The sequence below is a fragment of the Erpetoichthys calabaricus genome, chromosome 1 (assembly GCF_900747795.2).
Source record: "Erpetoichthys calabaricus chromosome 1, fErpCal1.3, whole genome shotgun sequence".
Taxonomy (NCBI): Eukaryota; Metazoa; Chordata; class Cladistia; order Polypteriformes; family Polypteridae; genus Erpetoichthys; species Erpetoichthys calabaricus.
In genome coordinates, this window is record NC_041394.2 from 221690089 (window position 1) to 221717316 (window position 27228).

General features: G+C 37.6%; 1 protein-coding gene across 4 annotated transcripts in view; it reads left to right on the top strand.

The window, feature by feature from the left end:
• The window catches only part of brd1a (bromodomain containing 1a), a 131407-nt gene extending 104437 nt beyond the window's left edge, over positions 1-26970 (top strand). For all 4 annotated transcript variants that reach the window (XM_051933901.1, XM_051933905.1, XM_051933910.1 and 1 more), the window contains 3 exons: positions 9777-9886; positions 9988-10142; positions 25667-26970. In XM_051933901.1, the coding sequence (XP_051789861.1) occupies positions 9777-9886; positions 9988-10142; positions 25667-25850 (449 nt within the window). In that variant the 3' untranslated portion in view covers positions 25851-26970. The remainder of the gene's footprint in view (positions 1-9776; positions 9887-9987; positions 10143-25666) is intronic.
• The last annotated feature ends 258 nt before the right edge of the window (positions 26971-27228 follow it).

Consider the following 27228-nt stretch of genomic DNA (forward strand, 5'->3'; position numbering starts at 1 on the left):
GGTTTACCGCTCAGAATCTTTATGAAAATTCCGCTCACCCTTTGTTTTTACAGTCAGATCAGCCTATCCCAATGTCCTGATTTTTCAGGGCATACCCCATCTGCAAGTGCCAGGTGGATGATTCAAACTGAATCTGTAAGTCTTTGAAACACATTTTGGGACTGTGAAATTGAATAAAACCATTTGTTACACATCTCAGGTTGTGCCACATCTAAAAAATTAGTTTAATTACAAACTGCTGTATCCTTGAAAAGGGCTGGGCACATAATTCAATTAGATGCTTGTTCATACTAAATGCATTTGGCTTTCATAGTTTTTTGGGGGATGGGTAGGGTGTATCACGGTTTATATTGATTGACTCCTGCATGTCCAGCAAAATATGGAAAATCCACAAGGTAAGCTTCACTTCAAAGCACAATGGAAAAACATATGAAGAACATTGGCCCATGCCCCTGCTCGAATAATGTTTTGGTCTGAAGCACCCTCCATTTTATTACTCTGATACCACCTATTTTTTTTTAATACATTCTGATCTACCCACAATTGTGATATCAAATTGTTAATTTCAAGAGTGTGTTAATTTTTAAAAAATGTTTAATTTGAACTTAACACAGTAATGATCATTAAATAAATAAATATTTATTTCATAAAGACAGCATTTCAAGTAAATCAAAAATTGCCAGAAATACAACCAGTGAGCAAAAACACTTCATGGTGAAATCATCAACATAAAAGATACATGTTTATAGGCAAAACATTATTTTAAAATTATATAAATTTCACCAAAGCAGTAAACATCAAACTAAATTTCCTTCCAAGTCACTTTTGCTTGGCCCACAAAAAAAAAAAAAACTGGTATTCCTGTTTCTTATGTGAGTTAGAAATATAAGTAAATGAAGAATCAGAAGACACAAGCCCAGTACATTAAATGGGTAAAAAAAGATAAAGGTGGTCCAATCCCAAAACAATGAACCACAAGCTCCTTATCTAAGCAGAAACATACTCCTCTGAAACACTAAGATCAGCTAAACATACAAAAAAGTAATTTATGGCCATAATGCCATATAGTATGTTCTTCTTTCAAATTACCAGCCCTCATATTCCGTAATGGCCTGTACAGACTACTCTAGTTGATACTGAATTCTCTGTTTACCCCAGTATTACTCACAAGAGTGTCTATTGAGTCTTGCAGTGATATTGGTTTCTCAACTGTATTATGTCCTTTTCCCACCTACAGAATCCAAAGCAAGTGTTTTAATCTCCTTTGTATTTGGTTTGTTTATTCCTTCTGAATTACACTCAAATTTGGGAACATAGACAGGCTCAGGGATGTCAACGTTTTCAAAGTACAGTGATCCCTCGCTATATCGCGCTTCGCCTTTCGCGGCTTCACTCTATCGCGGATTTTATATGTAAGCATATTTAAATATATATCGCGGATTTTTTGCTGGTTCGCGGATTTCTGAGGACAATGGGTCTTTTAATTTCTGGTACATGCTTCCTCAGTTGGTTTGCCCAGTTGATTTCATATAAGGGACGCTATTGGCAGATGGCTGAGAAGCTACCCAACTTACTTTTCTCTGTCTCTCTTGCGCTGACTTTGTCTGATCCTGACGTAGGGGGTGTGAGCGGAGGGGGGGCTGTTCGCACACCTAGATGATACGGACGCTCGTCTAAAAATGCTGAAAGATTATCTTCACGTTGCTACCTTCTGTGTGCAGCTGCTTCGTGAAGCGACATGCTGCACGGTGCTTCACATACTTAAAAGCTCAAAGGGCAAGTATTGATTTTTCACTGTTTTGTTTTTCTCTGTCTCTCTCTCTCTCTCTCTCTCTCACCCTGCTCCTGACGGAGGGGGTGTGAGCTGCCGCCTTCAACAGCTTTGTACCGGCGGTGCTTCGTATACTTAAAAGCCAAACAGCCCTATTGATTTGTTTGCTTTCCTCTCTGTTTCTGACAGCCTGTGCTCCTGAAGCGCACTCCTTTGAAGAGGAAGATATGTTTGCATTCTTTTAATTGTGAGACAGAACTGTCATCTCTGTCTTGTCATGGAGCACAGTTTAAACTTTTGAAAAAGAGACAAATGTTTGTTTGCAGTGTTTGAATAACGTTCCTGTCTCTCTACAACCTCCTGTGTTTCTGCACAAATCTGTGACCCAAGCATGACAATATAAAAATAACCATATAAACATATGGTTTCTACTTCGCGGATTTTCTTATTTCGCGGGTGGCTCTGGAACGCAACCCCCGCGATGGAGGAGGGATTACTGTAGTCCTTTAGTAATGCCATGGGCACTTGAAAGAAGCTTGAAGCAATTTATCTAATATTTGTTAACTAAGTGTGCAATTCAGACATCTACAAAAAAGGGCATGGCTTCCCTGCAGTTTGTGAAAGTGTAAATGTTAATAAAAACTGAGCAACATGTCAGCAGTACTGCCTTAAATATAACCAGTTGTCATTTAACCACTTAGGGGACAGATTCCGAGATGATAGAGATGTAATGATAGCTACTCTTGAGCTCTTTGTCATACTATGGCTAAAGTCCCCTCAGCATCCCAAAAAAACTACTTTCATTTTTTTAGTCTCGGACAGAAACTGTTTAACTCTTATAAAACTATTGCACATGGGGTATCATGAGCTCCTTCACAGGCTAAATTACATTTTACTTTGTAGTCAGCTGACCTCTACATCTGGACAACCATTAGCTGCCAGACCAGTGCTTCCACATTTACATTAATACACTTCATATATTCTTCATTTATCTCTTTATTTCTTTCGGAATAATAAAACTTTTCTCCTATAGGCCACAGAGGGTCAACTACAGTGTGCTTTCAGAGATAAACCCGTCTTAGTCAATATATCCGGTAACAAGACTAACTGATGGGTTTAAATCAGTTGTAGTGTGCTTTTAGCTGTGTATTAGCTGCTGGTTAAGAATAGCTGTGGACTAAACCTAATTGTAGTAGCAGTGCACCTTTTGGAGCTGAATAACGGGAATAAAATTATGTATTAACTTAATCCAGCTCAGCCACATGTTTAACCGACTTAGTACGCTGATTCGTGGTAGAAAGTGAGTCTCAGCAGGCTTTATACAGACTGTTAAGAACATGAAAACACACAAATTTGCAAGTGCATAATTTGGCACTGTGTGAAAAATGTGTACATCATTAAATGTGCACAGTGCTTGTCATTATGCATGCCCAAATATAACACATTACATGAACTGATTATGCCTAATCTTAGTGTCATAAAAATGGAATATGATGCACATTAAAAGTCAATGTTGTACTGCTTAGGAGTCCCTTTCTCATTTAGATGATGCTTGGATCTTCAACAACAGCAGACTGTACCAGAGTTGTGTAGCTGGAGACTTTAAAAGAATGCTTCTGGGTAGCCAAGTGTATCCTTTACACAAATACTTCCTGACGTCTCCCCACCCCCCTCAGCCATGGTGGCAGAACTGCGGTACAACAAAAGCCACCAATAGACATGCTGTTATATTGAAAGGGCATTCAGGGTCCTGAAAAACACTTTGCATGCCTATGGACTGGTCTAAAAACATTCCCAGCAAAAGCCAGCAACTTCACTGTTGCATGTGCTCTGCTTCACAGCTTAACCATCAGCTTGGAAGTCCCAACAATTGCCATCACTCGAAGACCAATTGTCTTTCATATGACTTTAATACATTCTTTATTAAACCTGCTGAAGACAACCAGCATGGGAACACTGACAAGCTGTCATCATCGTTTACTTTAATACCAACCAGGAAACCTGTTACACATCTGGCATCCACTGCCCACACTTAACCCCTCAGCTCCCACCAGAAAGGGCAAAATCACAATCCCTTCTATGATTTAAAAGTGTCTTCCCCGATGCTTAAGTGTCCCTGCAGATCACTATATAAAAAAAAATAATCAGTCCCAGTTTATATTATGATATTACACATAAGTACATCATTGTTATGGCTTATATCATCATTGCTGCAATCTGCACCTCACAATGCTAACATAACATCTGTCAGCTGTTGCTGCTGCTGGTACATGCAGCCCCTTCAATCTGCGTAGTAGTATTTAGCCTTTGCCTTCTGAGACCTTCTGTTCTTTCAGCGTGCATTCGTTTTTTTCATCATGCAATTCCATGGCTTATTGCAACCTTAAAAGTGTCAGCTTATGGCTGTGCGCCCCTTCATATATTTGAGTCATATGGTGCTCACAGTGAGGGAAAGTTCTCTCATGGATTGCCTGTTGTAGCCTCCTCAGTCCAGGCTTTCGCTTCCTTGACTTCTGGCCATCCTCCTCCTCCTCCACAGAAGATGCCACCCAAGCTGGACTGTTATGACATGTAGGAGTATTTGTGCTGAGTGAAACGTAACCAATACTGTGTGGAGTAGAACAATGTGGGTGCTTGTCCTGGTTGCTAGGTGGGTGGAAAAGTGCCATGTGAGTTGTGTCCATAGGGTGATGTTGCCATGGGAACGTCATGGATTGTGTCTTGGTTATAACACAGCAGTCAGTGTGGAGTTGGTTGAAACAGAGGGAGGTGTCTTTGCAGGAAGGGATGTTATTGAGGCCTAGTCCTATTGGGGACCAGCAGAAGGACCTGCAATAGCTAGTGAGAGGTTATCACAAATTAACAACACAGTAATGTACAGTAATGGATCAAACAATGTACTTTGTTATGCTGTTATTGTTCTACCTGGTGGTCATTTACATGTCAGGGTGAATTCTCTGACCATGTCACTGTCAATGACACAGTAAGTAGAGGCTGCTAAATTAGGGATCAACTGCACCAACTGTGCCTCCACTACTCCCAGCTGCTTTTGTGCACCAATATTTTTATACTTCTTCAACAAGCTCTACATGGTTGCAATGGTGTATGGATGGAGGTTAAGAAGTACACACTGAAAGTGGATGCTAGTCTTATTCTTGCAGCATTCCTCTAAAAACCTATGGAAGTGTCTTTATAGTTGTCATCAGCTCTGCTATTTAGTTTTTTTTTTTTTTTTTTTACTAGATGTATTGTGTATACTTTTTGTTTTTTCTTTATTCATTTTGGTGCAGTAATAATAATAATAATAATACATTTTATTTATATAGCGCCTTTCCCATGCTCAAGGCACTTACAGAATAAATAAAGAACGGCAGAATATACAGTATATAGCATTGTACAAACCAGATAAATAAACAAAGAAGATTAAGACAGTAAATTCTGAAAAAAAAAACAGACAACATAATTGATGGTCTCGCACACACATACAGGTTACATGAGCATCTTGACAGAGAAGTAAACTGAGAGAAAGGTAATAAAGTCAAGTAGAGCTAAAAGCCTTCCTGAACAGATGAGTTTTGAGTTGTTTTTTAAAAGAATTCATGGAGTCAGCTGACCTGATTAATTTTGGTAGGTCATTCCAGAATCTGGGCGCTATACAGCTGAAGGCCCTGTCACCCATGGAGTGTAGATTAGTGACGGGCACAACAAGATTACCAGAATCAGAGGACCTTAGTGGGCGGGCAGGCACATAGTGATGGAGAAGGTCACTGATGTAGTTTGGCGCGAGGTTATTTAAAGCTTTGTAGGTTATTAGTAGGATTTTATATTCGATTCTGTAGGACACAGGGAGCCAATGAAGGCGGAGCAGGATGGGTGTGATGTGCTCGCTGCTGCTGGCTCGAGTAAGGACTCTTGCAGCTGAGTTTTGAATAAGCCGGAGCTGTGATATAAGATTAGAAGGGGCACCTGCCAGTAGGGAATTACAATAATCGATGCGGGATGTGATAAAAGCATGGACAAGTTTCTCAGCATTAGAGAAGGAGAGGAAGGAGCGAACACGGGATATGTTACGGAGGTGAAAGTAAGAAAGTTTCTTAATGTGATGCAGTACTCCCTGGGCATGAGAATTTCTATTAATGTTGGAGCTGCCAATGTATATCAAATGCATAATATAGTATCCAGATCTATATTTTAATGCTCTTCCGTCTATAGAATGTTGGAACAGATTACACTGAATAATGCATTATAGATTTTGTTTCGAGGATATTGAAGATGAACATTTCAGAACAACATTCTTTTTATGTTAATGTAGTTTTCCAAGAATGTTATGTGATAGTTATTGAGATTTTTGATTCCATGTTAGATTTGTGTGTGTGCCCCTTTAAGTATGGAGATTGCTTCACAGCAAGTTAATTCTCTGTTCAAGTACCCCATAAGTCTTTAGAATTTAACATTCCAAAAGACAACTTCAGAAAATAAAAAAGGACAAACCTTCAAATGTGCATCTACTCACAAAGCTCCACCCTCCCAGTAGTCTTACAAGAAAGAATTAACAAGCCCCCATTCAGCATAATAAATTGTCGTAGTCTCTTACCATTCTTCACAATTCTGACAGAAAAGTTCTTTTTTTTTTTTAGATTTCATGCACCTAATTTTTCTAACAAGTCATTTTGTAAATGTGATGTTGATCCAACTTAGGAATAAGTCATTATTTATTTTCATCAAAATCCCATCACAGAAACTTCATTTTATAATAAAGATACCATATTACAGTATTTTTCTATTCTCAAGGTGGAATACAGGAAGAACCTTATCTGTGGAGTTTTTTTTACTGACCACATTCTTAAACCAACTGCTTCACCTGGTGGCTATGCTTACTACGTCACTGATAATATGCTGCACTCAAGAAGAAGTATCTGTGGATCAGTGACTAGGCTGTTGTAAGAGCCATGCCTAATTTATCATTATTTGTTGAACAATCTTGAATATTTCATTAACTTAGGTGTTTACTTATATGCTTTTACTTTTTACAATGCTACATATATGGTAACAGTTTGAACAATGCAATTTTATAACATGATATTTATACTCATTTTTACAAAGACAAGATCCTGACTCAGTTTTTCAGTTGGAATGATTGAGAAGAATATGCCATTTGAATGTTTTATATTTCATTTTTATTTTTTTGCATATTATTTTGTCACAAGGCTTATTTTATAATACAAGTTAACAATTCAATTTGGATTAGCGGAGGGCAATACAAAATACATTAATTCACAAGTAAATGAACAGTGAATCTACAGTAAGACATACTCAGCATCATACATTCGAAATATGTTTAAGTACAAGATAAATTTAATGCATTTACCTGAACAGGGGAAAAGAAAGAAAGCTGTGCATTTGGTCTTTTTTTCCCAATAGTAACCTTGAACAAAGTAAAAATCAACAAAGATCCCTTTTCCCCCTAAAACAAAAGTTATTCCACATAGAATTCTGTGCATAGGAAAATGCAGTTCTAAATGTGGTGTAGGATGTCAATCTGATACACTTCACAAAACTCACTTTTTTTTTTTTTTTTTGCATTAGTATGTTCACACCTGGGTGCCCAGCTTCTTTCCAGTCAAACTCGTTGGCTTGAATATGGAGATGATACAGAAATACTTATACATTCATGTTCTTATAGCTCATTTTATTATGAGGTTATGATTGGTATGGTTGGAAAACAGTCGATACTCATATAACACTAGTCAGCAATTCCCTATTATTGACACATTATAACCTACAAATATTATTTTGCAATGTTTGCTATAATGAAAGACATGCAGACTTAAAGAAGGGTGAACCCAAAGTTTTTGAGCCTGAACCTTAAAGTGAGATAAACTATGCTAATTTTATAAGTGAACAAAAATTAGTTTGTGTGATAAAACATGAATTACAGGTTTCTAGCATTTATGGTTTATTATCCATCCATCCATTTTCCAACCCGCTGAATCCGAACACAGGGTCACGGGGGTCTGATGGTTTATTATGCATGTTTTTTATTTTTTATTTGAGGGCCTAGTCAACCCAGATTCCAAAAACTACAAAGTCAGTTATTAATGCAAAAGAATAATATACATTTGGAGATTCATTTTCATTTAGTCAGTGTGTACCAAGAACAGTTCCCTTCAAGTGCCTTCATCAAGAGACTAGTTGCAGAATTCAGTTTTGGCAGAACATGTCTTTATGATGACCTGTCCTTCAGTATCAACAACAGAAGAAAATGTTGCCATGGTGGCACATATTGCAAAGAAAAATGAAAGAGTGTCTGTACATGGGACCTGGGGTGCAGTAAGTGATTTATTAGTTATAAATCAGTTGAATAAATTCAACATGAGGAAGGTCTGTGCATGTTGAGTGCTCAAAATTTGACTCCTGAAATTAAGCATCATTGCATCCAGTGATCCAGTGAAAATGTTGTGAAATGAATTTGGACTGGGAGACATTTTAGAAGTATTTTAGAACAGGATACAAAACTCCAAGTAATTACAGTTATCCATTGTCCATATATTTAAAAAAATAATGGAAGAGTGGTGACTCTCAAACACTACAATTTTAAGGATGTGGTCTATATTGATTACTTCCATTAAATGGCCTGCATAAGGAATCATTTTTGTGTTGATTTGTTTTAGTGTTTGAACCAGTCATTCGGAAAAAATGACAAGAACCTCATGTATAACAGCTTGCGTAGAATTCCCACTAAAACATGGCGTATGGACAAAAATAGAAATGTGCATATACACTGTGACACGTGAGTCGGTGTCTTGCACACCCCAAAGAAGAGGCTGAGTCTCAATATTTTATTCAACTTGAAACAGGAATAGCAAGGTTATTTATTGTAGCAGGATCTACCATTCTATTATACACAGAAACAGCAAACAGGCAGGGTTGGGGCCATTTCAGTGGCCAATTTATAATGTTCCCTGTATTACCCATGGGGCGACTAGCGTTTTGCGCGTGGCAGTGGTCAGCTTGTAGCTGTTATTGTGGTGCTGTAAATCTGCGGTTGCCTCGATGATGGACAAGCTACCCTCAACAGATGCGTCATTCGCACTTCTGCTTGTCGTCGTGTGTTGTCCCATTGGGGAGGGTCTCAAAAAGTCTCATAGCACAAAAAAATTCAGATGCATAAAACTGTAAGCAAAGTTCTGCGCACTTTCCCTTGATAAATCCCAATCAGTGTCAATTTTAACACACAGGCAAGCACCTACAGCCCCACCCCGACTCCTCCCAGAATTTTGCCTATTTGAATATGTAACTCAATATAAATAGCCCCTTTCATCCAGTGTTTTGTTAAAAGACAATGACAAAAGCATGTGTAAATGTACTGTTTGGTGGCTTAAGCAGTGGTATAAGCAACAAAAGTAAATTGATACAGTGTGGTGGAGGTACTCAAAAGTTCAAGTTCAGAAAGTCACACAGTGTCTGAAATTATGTGATGTGTTGATGTGAAAAGGCAAATTGTAGCCCACCGTCTAAGTGGGCATATTAAGGCATAAGAGAAGAAAAAAAATAGGGACACAGTAAAGAAAAAAGGGTCTATGGTTGAGACTAAAGTCGAAAAATGTCGACTTTAATCTCATAGTTTGTCATTAAAGTAGAATGTTGTACACTTCATCTTAAAATCAATGTTTAATTTACTAGAGTGTCTTAAACCCCAACGTAACTAAAGTAGCATGTTAAATGTTTTGTATTCTGTGTTTCCCAATCCAGTCATTAATCGCTACTCGCTTCTTAAATGGGCTTTCTGTTACGCCGACAGGAGCACACAGGCAGTGATCACTACACAGAATACATTACATTCATGATATTATAGCTGTCTGAACATTTTAGAATACTAAGATGTATCCTTGATATAATTTCCATGATGAAATGCATTAAAGCATGAATTAAACGTGTGGGGGGCACGGTAGCACTGCTGCTGCTTTGCATTAACGGGATCACTTAATATTATTCTTTGACACAGATGTTGGCCACAATAATATATGGATGCCTGCAAATGCTGCAACTGTTGTCCTGGAACCACTTAAACTAGTTTGGGCCAAGTGTAGTGGATACCCCTCTTATCCAGCCCTAGTAAGTTGAGAATTTTTTATCTTAATATTCTGTGTCCCATTTAATGTATTGTTTCGTGTGTGGTGGCCTAAAAAATGTTTGCAATTCCTGTTATGTTATAGATAATAGATCCGAAAATGCCTCGAGCTGGATGTCATCATAATGGAGTGTCAATTCCAATACCCCCTTTAGATGTTTTGAGAATTGGAGAGCAAATGCAATACAAGTCTGGAGAAAAGCTTTTCCTTGTACTCTTTTTTGACAACAAACGAAGCTGGTAAGAAATTTGATATTATAATTTTAGATGAAAATAGTTGTATTATCACTGTGTATGAAGGCTAATTGAGCTAGTTCTGTGTTTAAGACATTCCTTTTAATGTTTGAAAAATATTTCAGCCCATCTCACGTTCTTTGTCTTTATGATACATATTTTGCCTATGTTATGTAGCATTTGTATACATCAGTGAGAATATCTACTAAAGTTTGAGAAAATTTTTTTTGTGTGTGTGTGTTTTGAGGTCGTGCTCATCAGTGAGAGGAGATTGTGAGATTGATCGAACCAATCAGTATAATGGCAACAGATTGTGAAAATTGTATCAGACTAGGGATACCAACGATACCAGAATTGTTATATTACACACCAATACCTGTGAAAATTTACAATAATCAATTGCTTTTTGATACCACAGCTAAAACAGAAATCCTATTCAATAGCTTTTTATTAAAGTACCTCCATTTACTGACAATTTATTTACAATGTTCTGCCTTTTTCCATAGTACAGTTTAAAATATATAAACACTAAGAGTAACAACAGCTTTAAATAATATCCATTAGGCAATTACCCAGCTATCAAATAAGTAAACGAGTATTGGCATTTATAAACATCAAAATAAATTTGAAAGCTTGAATTTTAATGTGTGGCAGTGCTGGGGATCCCTCCAGTGTAACAACAAATGGTGAAATTTTAGCATAGGGTTTATAAAAAATTACCTGATTAATCTTAGCATGTGCACATTTTGTGTCCAGTAACTGAAAACTATTGCAAACATTATTAAATATGTACTGTTGAATTAGTGAATTTCAAGAGAATTCCAGATACTTCCATTTCAACCAACTCTTTAAAACTGCTTTGGAAACTTTTTTAAAGTCTGGTTTATCAGTGAACCAGTTGGTTAGGTTTGTAATTTTGGCTATTGTAACATTTATATTTGAATAATTAGCTGGCTGAAAATACTACTACAGAGTAATATCTAACTAATTAGTCAAATTCAAATGTCAAAAACGCATGTCTTTTTTTTTTTTTTTTTTAAATGTTAGTTCCAGTTTTAAAGCTTGTGAAATATAACTTGTCAGTTTTTCATTACTCTTTTATTTCAGAGCTCCTGTTAAACAGCTTTTGTTTTACTGTTTTCAAGGTTTCTTACGTGAGTGTTCAGACTTTTTCTTTTGCCTTTGTACAAATCCAAAATTTGAAAACCACTTGGGCTTTTGTTACCTATACTCAACAAATTTATAACTGTGAAGACAACATTGCATTCTTTTCTTTAATTTTAGTTAAAAGCAAATATCAATTCATACAATCAAACCAAACTTAACAAAAACAAAATTCATCCCCCACCCAAAAGAAAGAAAGAGAGGAGTGCCAGCAAACAAAGCAAATCTTCGAAGCAACAAGGAAGGAAGAGTGACCTTTTCCCCAATATAGAAGATAATTCTAAAATGTTACTGATTAGATCCTACCATAATTTAAAAACGTTTTGAACAGATCCTCTGAGTGAGAATTAGATTTTTTCCAATTTCAGATAGTATAGGGCATTAGTTACCCACTGACTTAAAGATTGTGGGTTGGGAATCTTCCAACTGAGCAAGATAAGTCTATGTGCTAGTAGTGAGGTAAAGGCAATTACTATTTGTTTGTATTTCTCCACTTTAAGCCTATCCTGGAGTACACCAAACACAACTGTTAATGGGTTTGGAGTGATTGTGACACCAAGGCTATCTGATAGGCATTCAAATATTTTAGTCCAAAACAGTGTTAATTTGGTGCACGCCCAGAACATCTGGCCCAGTGAGGCTGGAGCTATATTGCATCATTCACAAGCTGAACCTTGCCGTGGAAACATTTTGGATAGTTTTAATCGAGATAAATGTACTTGATAGAAAATTTTAAGTTGAAAAGTTGAGTGGTTTGTGCATGTGGCGCTAGAATGTGTTCTGTGCATGGCTGCCTTCCACTCCTTTTCTGAAATGTTAAGTGAAAAATCCCTTCCCCATTCTGCCCTGGGGTTTTTGAAAGGAATGAGCTTTAAAATGTTTTTATAAATTGTGGAGATGCTATCTGCATCTTCAAGACTGATCAATAATTCTTCTGGAGTAGAAATAGCTGAAAGTTGAGGAAAATTGGGCAGGTTCAGTTTAGCAAAGTTTATAACTTGACAGTAGTGGAAAAATTGTGTTGATGAGAAGTTAAATTTGAAGCTTAATTGCTCATAGGAAGCACAAACATTATTGATGTACAAGTCTCCAAATTTTCCAAGCATTAAATACTGTGTGTTTGAAAGGATGGGAAGGTGTGATTGTCATGTAGAGGTGCAACAGATAAGAGCTTCTCTGTCTTAAAGTACTTCATACATTGGTTCCATATTCTGAAGGGAGTGAATGAAGGGAAATTGGATTAAGTGTATTGACAATAATTTGTATTTTACTGGGGCACAAAGCAGGGAATATAAAGAATTACTTCAAGATTTTTATTCTATAGCAGACCAGGCTTGTGTGTATTCATTGATTTGTGTCGATGTCCAGGTCTTTATGGCCTGTATATTTGCCACCCAGTAATAAAATTGAGAGCTATGTAGTTCCATGCCCCCTTCTGCTTTAGGTTATTGTAGAGTCACCCTTTGAATGCATGATTGTTTAGAATTCCAAATAAATGAGGTTATGATTGAACCTTAGTTCTTACAAAAACGATTTGTAAATGTATATGGGGATGGTTTGAAATAGAAAAAGAAGCTTCTGGAGAATGTTCATCTTAACAGTGTTTATTCTACCTGGTAATGTGAGATGGAGGGTGGACCATCTATTCACATCTGTTTATGTTTTTTCATGCAGACAGCAAAATATTATTCAAAGCGGTGTATATTGTGATATTTACTCCCAGATTTTTTAACTGATCTGTTAAGATAAATAGGAAGGTGTTCAGTCTAGTATTGTGTGTTAGAGAGTTCATTGGAAAAAACACACTTTTATTCAAATCAATTTTGAGTCCAAATATCTTTTGAAAATCTGCTAGTGTTTTTAGGACTGCTGGCATGAAATTTTGTGGGTCAGATATATAGTATACAGTACCATATCTTCTGCATATAATGGTATTTTTTGATCAAGTCCTTCTCTAAAAATCCTCTTTATCTCTGATTCATTTCAAAAGTAAATAACCAATGGCTCGATAGCAGTTGCAAAAAGCAATAATGATAGGGGACATCCTTGTCAAGTACTGCATTCTTTTTTCTTTTTTTTTAGTAGTCTGAAATAGTGTTGTTAATATGAGGCTTCTGGACTAGTATAAAGTAGTTTGATCCATGCACATATGTTTGGGCTGAACCCAAATTTGTGCAATGTGGTAAACAGGTAGTCCCATTCAACCATTTCAAATGCTTTTTCTGCATCCAAAGCTAATAAGATCTCAGGGGTGTTAGATTTAAAGGGTGAATATATTAAACAAACGTCGAAGATTAGCCGCTGTCTGCCTTTAATGAATCTGGTTTGGTCTTGTGATATTGCAGAATGAATCACTTTCTCAATCCTTCTAGTTAGATCTTTAGAGAGTATCTTAACGTCATTATTCAGGAGTGACATTGGTGTATATGATGCACATTGTAGTAAGTCTTTATTTTTTCTTAGGAAAGACAGAAATTAATGTTTGGTGAAGAGTTTGAGGTAGAAATTTGTTGCCTTAACTTCTGTAAACATTGCTAATAATAGGGAAGCTAACTTATTTGAATATTTTTAGTAAAATGCCACTGGGTAGCCATCAGGGCCAGCAGTTTTCCCACTTTGAAGTTAATTTATAGCATTTAGTTATTCTGGGAGTGTCGAAGGTTTATCCAGTTTCACAGCACTAAGGGTAGATATCTAGCTGTAGTATCTGTAATGAGTCAAACAACTCATTAGATTGTGCTATCTTTTTTAGACTTAGTGGAATATAAGGACTTATAGTACTCTCTGAATGTGTGGGTTGTATTTGTATGGCCTATGATTTTATCTCTGTCTACGTTGGTAATTGCTGCTATTGCATTGCGGACTTCCTGTGTTTGGTTTTGTTGAGCTAAAATCTTATTGGTCTTCACTCTGTGTTCATAATAATGTCATAATTTAAAGATGAGCTGTTCCTTTTCTTTAGTAGTCAAGAGGTTAAATTGTGATTGCAAAGCCTATTTGCAAAGACTGATTTTTCAAATAAAGTGTCTCATTTGGAGACCTGGTGTATTCTAGATCTATTCTGGTAATTTCACTAACTCATATGCTTTCTTGGTTTCCAGTTTATTTTATTTTTGTCGGAAAGATATGAAATAATCTGTCCTTTTAAAATGCCTTCAGAGTTTTCCAGATTATACCTGCAAAGACCTCTGGGGGTGCATTTGTCTCCAGAAAATAATCAATTTGCTAGGATATGAATTCTGTACAGTGGTCATCAGCTAATGACGAGGTTGAGACATTTGCTGCAAGATGAGTTTGCAGGACATAGTAAGTTAAGCTCCATGATCAAACGGGCCTGGTCGGAGATAACAATTGCGTTGTACTTCCACGATTTCATAATGTACAAAAATTGTCTATGAAGAAATAATCAATTCTTGAGTAACAATGATGAACTTGTGAAAAGAAAAAATATGTTCTAAGGTTAAGATTTAAAAACCCCCATGGGTCTAAGTTATGATCCATTCCAAACAGTGTAATTATTTTTACAGTATTAGATGTTATCACCACTATGGCTGATGACCTGGCCAGGTCCAGATTTAAAACACAGTTAAAGTCTCCATCCATTATAATTTTATGAGTGTTCACATTAGGAACAGATAAGAATACATTTTGGACCAAATCTATATCATCCCCGTTAGGTGCATAAATATTTGTTAAAATCACTTTAGTATTAAATAAATTGCCCATTACCATGACATATTGCCCTTCAGGATCTCATATTACATCTGATGTTACAAATGGGATAGTTCTGTGTACAGTGGAACCTCTAGATACGAGTTTAATTCGTTCCAGCACTGAGCTTGTATAGCGAATTTCTCGTATCTAGAACAAACTTCCCCATTGAAAATAATGGAAATCCAGTTAATCCGTTCCGCACCCCAAATATATTAACATAAAAATCAATTTTCCTAACAAATAACACTGATAAATTATATATACTGTAGTCTACCTTTAATAAATAACACTGGTAAATAATATAACTAATTATTAAAAGAATCAAAACAGGTGTCCAAAGTGCAGTAGAGCATTCAATAAATGTTTAAATAAATAATCCTTAAAACAGTTGTGAAGTGGAGGTTTAAAATACACAAGAATAACAATCCTTTAACACGAGGTTAAAACGTCAAAAGGATGCAGTCTTTAGAAAACGGACGACAATCCCCGGTGCTGCTTCTCTGTTAGCGTCTCGCCTGTGGGCTCTGCAACAGGCGAGACACTGTTAATGCAGCTGACCTTCTCTACACCGTCCTGCTTCAGCTGTTTGGCTCGCCTGTTCAGCTACACGCGAGCCTGCTCTCCTGCCTGCGCTCTCTCTCTCTCTCTCTCTCTCTCTCTCTCTCTCTCTCTCTCTCTCTCTCTCTCTCTTTTCTTTTACTTCTTCTCCCCCTTAACCGGCTCGCGCTTCTCTATATATGCGGGGAGGACATGGCAGCTGCAGCCCATCAGCCACAGGAACAATCATGGATGTGGGCAGTTTCCCACCTGTGCACTTAAGTGAGAAACGCAGACACCGCAGATCGCGGCTCGCAACTGCTACCACGCCCCCTCGCTAAGCTGAGAGCTATACCCACAGCCTGGCTCGTGGCTCGTTACGCGAGCCAATGCTCGCATTTAGATCAGAAATTTTCGCTCATACTTTCCTCGTATTTTGAATTTCTCGTATACAGAGGTGATCGTATCTCGAGGTTCCACTGTATTAAGATTCCAACACCCCTAGTTTTCTTTGTATAGCCAGTGAACAATTTGGCCAATCCAATCCCTTTGCAGCTGAAATTGGACCTTACAGCATTACATTCTTCAACATACCATTCAACTATGGGGCATTTGTGCTTTGACTTATAGGATATACTAATAAAAAGTAGTATGCCTTCAAAAGCCAAACAAATGGCTTAAATGACAATGAATTAAAATTCATTCAATAATAAATTCATTGTTTGCAAATTCATATTTTGCAGTGAAGTGTGCTGTTTTGCTTGTCTTCGTTAGCTACATGTTTCGGTGATTACGTGTCTGTGATAACACAGTACATATATTAAAAAGAAGATGTGCCTTGTCCTTTGAAGCATTGAAATGTAAATTTTTATTCTAGCATTATCACCTGGAGCTTTTCATGTTATCACTGGTGTAGCCAAGTCAAATAGCCACTTCGTTTGAGTCTTTTGTCGATGTTTACTTGCTACAACTTTTGTTTGCACTGACAGTCCTCCCACACCCCACAGTACTACATGCATAAATGTGGAGGCACGTAAGTTGCACCCCAGCACAACCCTGAACTGTACACACCAAATTGAAAATGGGCAGACGATCATTACAATCAAAGAATGAATGCAAAGCCCCTTTTTTGTCTGAGCTATCTGTGTAGGACACTATTTAAAAGCGATTACTCTCATTATATTTTTGTTTGATTTTACAAATGTGTGGCATAACAAGTTAAATGATTACATCTCATTTGATCTGTGACATTATTTTGCTCTGAATTAATTCCATAATGGGATAAACGTGACAATAATTCAAGTCTATGTGTGTTACTTTTTTTCTTCTAATATATATGAATATGATTCCTACGCGAATGACCTGTGTTTGACTTAAGTAGATGCGATTCTGTAGCTTCAACACTGAGTTTTTATCATGTGTTATTGTGCCTTCGTCTAACTTTCTTTGGTACTACCGACACTGTAAAATAGCTGGTACCATTAGGTTTTCTGAACTTTAGTGCTGAATGTGTACTGAAATATCACTTTTTGTGACATCCCTATACCAGACTATGGTGAGCAGCAGGGAGCCAAGTTGTTTGGCAAGTCTTTTGAGCAACCTGTTAGTCTATATGCTGCTTCTCATCTTAAATTAGGTCCATGCCTAGGGTTGCTGGGCTTATTTTCTTTGATAGGGTGAGAGGCTCATTAATATTGGCAGACCCTGGAGTAGAACTGCTTGTTCTATAGATCGAGAAAAGCCATTTGAGGTAGTTTGGGCATTTAGTCAGGGTTCTCTACAACCAGGGTACTTCGCACAGCCCATTAAGAGAAGACTCAGTAGCTGACTTTTAGGTATTGTATCACTCAGTTTGCCTAAGAGTGTTAGGGAATTTTCCAGGGCTTTTGGAAGATGTTGTTGCTGCAAGATAAAGAGAAATAATGTCAGAAGTATGAAGAGAAATTATATCAGTTGAAACAAAAATATATTTATAAGGTAATGTCACATGTGAATATGTACAAGTTTAAACAATTTACATGCACACAATTAGCAGCCACCTTCTTTACTCCTATCTAGTACTGGCCTGGACCCTATTTGCATCCAGAGCAGATTGACTCTTTGAAGCATTGCTTCAGCAACACTCTGGAAATGTTACATAGAGATACTGCTCCATACTGATGGTTAACAGGACACAAAGGTGCTGTATTGAATTAAGGGGTCGGATATAATGTGTGGCCATTGGCGTAAACAGATGTCACTGTATTTTTTTTCTCTCCTGGGAAATGGGACAGTATCCAACCAGAAGAACACTGTGCTCGTAAATGGTGCATTCAGATTGCACTTGACTTGCATTCAGTGGCTTCATTTTTGAAAAGAAAACATTCTTTTTTTTTGTTTTACTTCTACCACTTGAATATTCTGTTGTTTACAACAACCCTAGCATCTTCATGTCAGAAAATAAACTGACATTTTTTTTTGTACACTCGTGTTAAAAATAACTGTTCTTTGAGTCTTGTGCTCTTTTTGTTAGTTTAAAAAGAATCTGGCTATTCTTCTGTCATCTCTGTCACATTACGGCACTGTCCACACAGTCGTTTAAATTTTGGTTAAAAGAATGCGATATGAGTGACCTGGGCGTTTTAATTTTTGCAGTGGCGCTTAATTGACTTCAATATGATGTTACATTCGCATTTGTTTTCCTTTGGTAAACACCAACCTACAGCCCATATTGTATTTTTGTGTGCTTAGCTGTGGGGGACATTTAATCAGGTAGTCCAGAGTGTTTTTAACCTGTGGGGTTTGAGGTTCATCCTTCATTGAATTCGCAAAATATGGATCAGTGGCTTTATTCGATCTGAACATTGACCACCTTGTGTCAATCCTCCTGATATGAAGGCATAGGCAGAGAAAACATTGCCGCCACTTCTGTTTTCACCCTCTGACTGCACAGCATGTGTGCAGTCTATGAAGAAATGTGGCGAATTCTGCATAGAATCTTCAAATCCTGTCAGATGTCAGTTTCAAATTTTGATTGCCTGCTGCAGTTGGCACAACACAATATTTCATCCCGGTCAGTCAATATGCGAGTCCGTGTTAGCCCTGAAGAGAGGCTACTTGTCACCTTGAGGTAAGCAATATACAAACAGTACTCGCTTGCATATGCAGTCACCCACCAACATTAATAATCCAATAGTAGCTAAAGTTACGTCATTAGCACACACCTACAAACTGCTTCAAATTCTCCATTTTTATTATTTTGTTGATAACACACGAAATCATGGGACATATCTGGTCCTCCAAATAAACGACATGTAAACGCAATACAGACATTTTCTTTGCACTCATCAAGATTTTGGCAGAAATTGATGTCAAGAAAAAGCTGAATGCACTGTATTTTGATGCCATCCGAACACAAGTTCGTGAAACCCCATGTGGATGATCTGGTTCGCTGTAATGAGCAGAAAAAATGCTTGCTCACTTGGCGCTACAAATGGCAAAAAAACGCTCCGTTAAGACGTCTGTATAGACATGACCTAAGAAAATATTTCCACCCCCAGATCTGCCACCTAGTTGTTTGTAGGGTATTTTATGTTTTTAAGCTTAAAAATATCTGTACACTCTAGAGCAGGGGTCTCCAACACGTCGCTCGCAACCCCTTTCCAAGTAGCTCACCAAAGGGTAATGAATCCTACATAACTTTGAAAAACTTGATTAGTCAAATTAGGGGTGGGCGATCTTACCAAAAAATCATATCACGATCCACAATCTGAATTGCAATCTATCTTTTCAATGTGGCATACAGTTAAGAGGATATCCAGACTCAAACTCATCAAGACCTAAGTAACACTTTATTTTAAATATCAAACAAAGTTTAATTTAATTGTTCTCTCGTTCGCTAGCAAAGCAGAGTTAAGGAACACGCCCCAAAGCTGCCGAGTGAGTGAGGAGAGCCCACAGCCCACTGCATGTTTCTCAGATTTGTGCAAATAAATTGGTACCGCAAGCGAACTATGATACATAGTGAAATGAGAGAAGTCGCAAAATCAACCAGAATGCAAATTATAGAAAAAAACCCGATCTAAATCTGTTAAGTAGTTCTCTCTTTTAAAGTTACAGACGTACAGACAGACATTGGATTTTATATATTATATTAGTAAACCTTCAAAATAATGTGCAGTTAAAGTCTCAACAGCATCCTCAGCATTTCTGGAGCTTCGTAGAACCAGATACAGTATATCACAAAAGTGAATACACCCCTCACATTTTTGTAAATATTATATCTTTTCATGTGACAACACTGAAGATATGACGCTTTGATACAATGTAAAGTAGTCAGTGTACAGCTTGTATAACAGTGTAAATTTGCTGTTCCCTCAAAATAACTCCGCACACAGCCATTAATGTCTAAACCGCTGGCAACAAAAGTGAGTACATCCCTAAGTGAACAAGTTTTTCACACCTGGATTTGGGGATCCTCTGCCATTCCTCCTTGCAGATCCTCTCCAGTTCTGTCAGGTTGGATGGTAAACGTTGGTGGACAGCCATTTTTAGGTCTCTCCAGAGCTGCTCAATTGGGTTTAAGTCAGGGCTATGGCTGGGCCATTCAAGAACAGTCACAGAGTTGTTGTGAAGCCACTCCTTCGTTATTTTAGCTGTGTGCTTAGGGTCATTGTCTTGTTGGAAGGTAAACCTTCGGCCCAGTCTGAGGTCCTTAGCACTCTGGAGAAGGTTTTTGTCCAGGATATCCCTGTACTTGGCCACCTTCATCTTTCCCTCGATTGCAACCAGTCATCCTGTCCCTGCAGCTGAAAAACACCCCCCACAGCATGATGCTGCCACCGCCATGCTTCACTGTGGGGACTGTATTGGACAAGTGATGAGCAGTGCCTGGTTGTCTCCACACATACCGCTTAGAATTAAGGCCAAAAAGTTCTATCTTGGTCTCATCAGACCAGAGAATCTTATTTCTCACCATCTCAGAGTCCTTCAGGTGTCTTTTAGCAAACTCCATGCGGGCTGTCATGTGTCTTGCACTGAGGAGAGGCTTCCGACAGGCCACTCTGCCATAAAGCCCTGACTGGTGGAGGGCTGCAGTGATGATTGACTTTCTACAACTTTCTCCCATCTCCTGACTGTATCTCTGGAACTCAGCCAAAGTGATCTTTGGGTTCTTCTTTACCTCTCTCACCAAGGCTCTTCTCCCCCAGTAGCTCAGCTTGGCCGGACGGCCAGCTCTAGGAAGGGTTCTGGTCGTCCCAAACATCTTCCATTTAAGGATTATGGAGGCCACTGTGCTCTTGGGAACCTTAAGTGCAGCAGAAATTTTTTGTAACCTTGGCCAGATCTGTGCCTTGCCACAATTCTGTCTCTGAGCTCTTCAGGCAGTTCCTTTGACCTCATGATTCTCATTTGCTCTGACATGCATTGTGAGCTGTAAGGTCTTATATAGACAGGTGTGTGGCTTTCCTAATCAAGTCCAATCAGTATAATCAAACACAGCCGGACTCAAATGAAGGTGATCTCAAGGATGATCAGAAGAAATGGAAAGCACCTGAGTTAAATATATGAGTGTCACAGCAAAGGGTCTGAATACTTAGGACCATGTGATATTTCAGTTTTTCTTTTTTAATAAATCTGCAACAATTTCAAAAATTCTTTTTTTTGTCTGTCAATATGGGGTGCTGTGTGTACATTAATGAGGAAAAAAATTAATTTAAATGATTTTAGCAAATGGCTGCAATATAACAAAGAGTGAAGAATTGAAGGGGGTCTGAATACTTTCCGTACCCACTGTAGCCACTCACAGAGACCCGTCCACCAACGCTAAGACGATGGGATCTGCCAACAACACAGAGCCACGTCCACCAACTCTAAGACCATGGGATGAGAAAGCCCGCCCGCCTGACTGTTACCAGCGTGTAAAACCATCGCAGCTTTTAACTCACAAACTGCAACAACTCACCAAACGTGTAAAACTATCGCAGCTTTTAACTCACAAACTGCAACAACTCACCAAACAAGGACACCCTGTCTCTCGAGGCATTCACACTGCCGGAAGACAACCATGGGATATGCAAAAAAAAGCCATGTCAGTCAACTCACAAAGCCCAGCCCACCAACTCCAGCACGCGTCCACCCACGCTCTCAAGGCATTCACAGTGCCTGCTCATGTGCCCAAACACAACAACTCACCAACTCGCTTTCGTCTCTGCTACAGTGGGCAATGATACCTCTGACGTATAGTTTCAAGTACTTGATAGAGACGTTCAAAAAAACCCAGAATACTGAGTGTATGCTTATATGTTAAAATTTGTTTTGTACTCCACATTTACATACCACGTAGATTCCAAGCAGTGGTGAAGTAAATCTTTTTAATTTATCTGTAGAAGGAGTCTTCTTAAAACAACCATGGATGGCCAACTCAAAATATGTGTATCCATATTACTAACTGAGAATGCTAAACCGGATGGACGCAGGGACATCCTGCCATTGGCCGTGGCCGCAAAAGACGTACTGTGCAGGCGCCCCACAAACCCCTATCCCCCCCCATCCTTGACCCCCCCCCACTCCAAGCAACGGAAACCGGCCGGATGGAATGCAACGTAAACGCACGAAGCCATTGCACACGAAACGGGACACACACAAAGAAGAGGATTGAGACCCACGACACCCAAAGCCCCCCTCCAGTAACTGAAATAAGAAATGAGGCCACGTGCCCCTAGGACACCAAAAACAAAGGAGTCACACGCAGGCACACATAGCACACGAAACGGTTCGCACACAAAAAAGGACGATTCAGCCCCACGACACACAAACACCCCCTCCACTAACAGAAATAAAAACTCAGGCAACAAGCCCCCAGCACACAAAAAAAAACAAGCCGCGAGCGCCACACAAAGCCCATTGGACACGAAACGGGACAGACTACGGACATAGCACGCGAAACGTACACAAAAAGGACGATTCAGACCCACGACCACACTAACGATTGCGCCAGTTAGCTGACACCGCGTTCAATAATAAATCCACTTTTCATGGAAATTCATTGGGATTAATGAATGTCATTTGCAATCATTGTCATTCACTTAACTTCCCTGAAGAAACAAATGGCAATACAAGTAATGAATTTACACGTTGTTGTCAAAAAAGTCAAATTACACTGCCTCCTTTACATTCATATCCTGCATATCTACAGAAGCTTCTAACTAACGAAGTACCTGAAAGTAAAAACTTTATGAACTGCATTACATCCTACAATAGTTCATTTGATTTTGCATCTACCGGAGTAAATATCAGGTCACCAAAAGGCAATGACCCATACTGCTTTCGCGTATGTGGACAAATATTACATCGCATTGGAACAGTGCACCCTGAAACAAATCAAGAACGCAAATATGCACAAATCACGTCGGCACCTACAAAGCGCTTCTGAAACCGCGGAAGAAAAAATGTCTCGGCTCCAAAAACACATGTCACTCCTTATTCCAAATACCGGTCCCAATCACAGAAACATCGGTGTCCACTATGACAATGCACAGTAACAATACACGTGACATCCGTCTTGCCACACTATTAATTACAGATGAATGTACAATGGCATCCAGTCACTTACTCAACACCATTGATAAACTTCTACAAACGTTGATGAATAATAATATTCCCTTTGCGGGAAAGGTACTTTTATTAGGAGGAGATTTTAGACAGTGCTTAACTATTACTCCACTTACAATGCGCTCAGCTATTGTTCAGTCCACCTTAAAATACGCGGACAATTGGCATTGCGTTGATGAATAATAATATTCCCTTTGGAGGAAAGGTACTTTTATTAGGAGTAGATTTTACACAGTGCTTACCTATTGCTCCACATGCCATGCGCTCAGCTATTATTCAGTCCACCTTAAAATACGCAACGACGTCATATAAACAACACGAGACCGAACTACAATACATATACAGGCGCGAGATCTGATTGGTAATAATACGAAGAAACGAACAGTCCGCATATTAACAGTGAGTTCGATCCTACTTATTACTTATCCATATTCCTAACGATAAAGATCAAACAAGTCATCAATTCACGATCACGGATACAAAACTAGATGGCTCGAGTAATGGGACCACAAACACGAACCTGCATCAAAAAAAAAAATTCATCTCGGCAAGCTTCTAAAACCGCGGAACAAAAAATGTTACGCGAACAATTGGCATTGCTTTCTAAAGATACACTTGGTACAAAACATGCGATTTCCAGATCCCGAATATAACAATTGGTTATTACAACTAGAACATTGTACACTCACCAATACAGATGGACTTCACCCAGATATTATTACAATTCCTCAACCTTCATCTGCGACGACTTACTTACGGAGATATTTGGAACAGCGGTCTCATTAGACCAAATGCCCCTTTTAACACAACGAAGTATATTATGTCCAAAAAATATTACTGTTGATCACATTAATAACCAGGTCATTTCATTACTTCCTGGAGAGTCACACCTCTTTCTAAGCTCTGACAAAGTTGACTCTGAACAATACTCATGCTATTAAGAAACCTTAACACTAAACAGGGTTTATGCAATGGTACACGTTTAGTCTTCTACACCATAACACACAATGTTATTCAAGCAACAGTTCTTACAGGATCACATGCTAACAATACTGTTCTAATTCCTAAAATTGACCTTCCAAGTTCTGACCTGGAATTACCTTTTACACTTAAACGGAAACAATTCCCCATTAAACCTGCCTTTGCCATGACCATCAACAAATCACAAGGACAAACCATGCACAAGGTTGGCATCTACCTATCTGAGCCCATTTTTGTACATGGACAACTTTATGTGGCCTTCTCACAACTTCGACGTTCATCTGACGTTAAAGTTAAGGTCATAAATGCTCCATGCCAAGGAAAACTCATTCAAGGACAAGACACCATCTTTACTACTAATGTTGTTTACAAAGAAATTTTCCAATAAACCTTTACACTGTGCCAAACACTTTATTTTTTGCTTCCTATCTGCGTCATCTACACCTTCACACTATGCTATATCTCATTCATACATCACGCTCTTTGTAATTTCCCAACACCAGGGGTTGGCGAGCGAAGCGAGCAGGGGGCGGAGCCCCCTAGTTTAGAGAGAATAGAATTAATTGTGGCAACATGTTCCATATTCTCTTTGAGTATAGTTCTTGGCTGTGTGAAAGAAAATGCAAATAGTCTTGTCTGAAAGACTTGTGACACAGAAGCATATCCTAAGTCCACTGATGACTTGTTCAGTAGAAGTTCCACTGCATAATTATTTGTATTGTTACTATTTTGTCATTATTCCGCCTATTTAAAATGATTTCACAATGAAGTTTGACTTTCATTGCGTTTCTCAATTTATAATTGAATCAAGATTTATTTAGATGATAATCAGGTATAAAGTAATATACTTATAAAATCTCACTAATTTTTTTATCTTCTAATTCATATTGATATGATTTTGATATGATTAGTCTTTTAATAATGTTGACACACTTCAAAATTCTTGAATGCAGCTTTAATGTTAATTAGCAAAATGTTTCACACAAGGTTGACGTAGAGAAATATGTTTATTAGTATAATTTTTATAATTACATGTTCCTCAGTGTACAAACTAACAATGTCGTAATGTTAAAGCAAAACTGTGTGTTGGAGAACGTTAAGTTCTCACACCTCTTCCTTTGACATTTCCTAGTATTTCATAAGATACAAGTTTAAATTTTCAGATGTTTAATTTTAATTATATCAGACATCATGTTGTTGCTTAGTGAACCTCAAGGTGCATGAGGTGAGTGGTGCATTACTAAATTTTCTTTATGTGGAAGCATTATGTAATGGTCTGTTTTAGTAAAGAACTCTTTTGAAATAAAGTAGCAAACAAAACATTTTGCAGTGAAAAAGATTTTTAAGTAAGATGGTGAATCAAATGACAATGTGTATTATTATTATCAAAATTTTCTGTCAACACTGTGGAAGAAGTTAGATATACCCATAAAAAACTCATTTCATTATTTGCAATTTCATTTGTAGTAACTAACAATGGACCTTTGCTTTTATATATATCAAGATTTTTTTTTTAATAGTAATATTTTTTTCCTCACCAGGCAATGGCTTCCAAAATCCAAAATGGTTCCACTTGGAGTCGACAAGACAATTGACAAGATAAAAATGATGGAGGGTCGGACATCAAGCATTCGAAAAGCTGTAAAAACTGCATTTGACCGAGCAATGAACCATCTGAGCAGAGTACAGGGTGAATCAGTTAGTGATTTTAGTGATGTTGATTAACATGGTTCTGAAATGGCTTTTACATTACTTCTTTATAGCATTTTCATAGTGGGCTTAAAAGTTCACCCTTAGTGAAAGTGCTGTAGGTGTTGATTCTTATTTGTTTAACCCTACAGTTGCCTAAGGGAAAGCAGTACAAAATTGTTCACTGCCACTGAAGCTGTAAAATACTGTACTTAATAATTTTAACACTGAGTGTGTATGTGTATATATTTATATATGTGTGTGTGTCTGTGTATAAATATGTACATAAGCAATATGTACATGTATATACACATTTATATTTAATTAACTTATTACAATATATGTACTCATGACTTTCCTATTATGTTTTTGATATTTTTCAAAGTTAGAATGATTTTATACTGTAGTCAAAGTTTGGTATTTAATTTTATGTATATAATGCAAGTTGGAATACATACTAGGAAAGTAGGTAGATATAAAAACATGAACTGCACCATATTCAGAACACCAAATAATGTGCTACCCAAATGACCTGTTAACCTTTGTTAACCTCTCTTTTGTACAGTATGGGGTTTTCCTTAAACTTTTATAATTTTTACAGTTGTAAACAAACTACAGGGACCTGTATTTTAAATGTAGGTAAATGTGCCTCATTTTGTTTTTATTTATTGTAAAATTCTATACGTTTCTTTGTATGAAAACTGAAAATTCGGAAGTGTTAAAAGTGTACATTTCTATAGGCACATTAGATTTTAGATTCAATTTTATAGACGCTGTTTGAAGTATTACATGTAAAATAATTACAAGTTTGTGCATAATCAGATGTTTTTTCATATCAATGTAGGGTTTGTGATATTTGTTACTGTAGTGAGAAGGGTGGGTAGCAAAAACATTTTGATGATTTGTTTTGCTATATGCTATGTAAATAAACTTAGTATCTTATTTTTTATTTGACTGGGTTGGGAAGAAGCATTAGAGGTGGGGTCAAAAAGATGGGTGGGTTTACAGCATATATTTTTTTTTTTACATTGGAAATAAATTCAGAGTTTTGATTTTTATCTTAACAAGTTTCTCTCTGGACATTATTTGTTGCAAAATGATTGAAGTATGTTTCCTTTCAACAATACACATGCTGATTATAGCAATTACTACTAGACACCTGCTGTTATGCTCTTTATATAAATGTTTGAAAATTGGTGAGTCGTTAGATGTGTTGTTTCAGAATTAGAAGGTGTTCTAGTATTTCAATCTTGAATAACATGTTTGCAGATGTTATCAGTATTTTTAAAAATACATTGCATATCGGTTTTTGAATTGATCACTAGACTTTTACACCATTAAGGGTTGCAGCAGCAGACAAATATATGGAGTGGAGAAACTCATAACTTTGTAAGGTAGTTGTATTGGCTTTGAA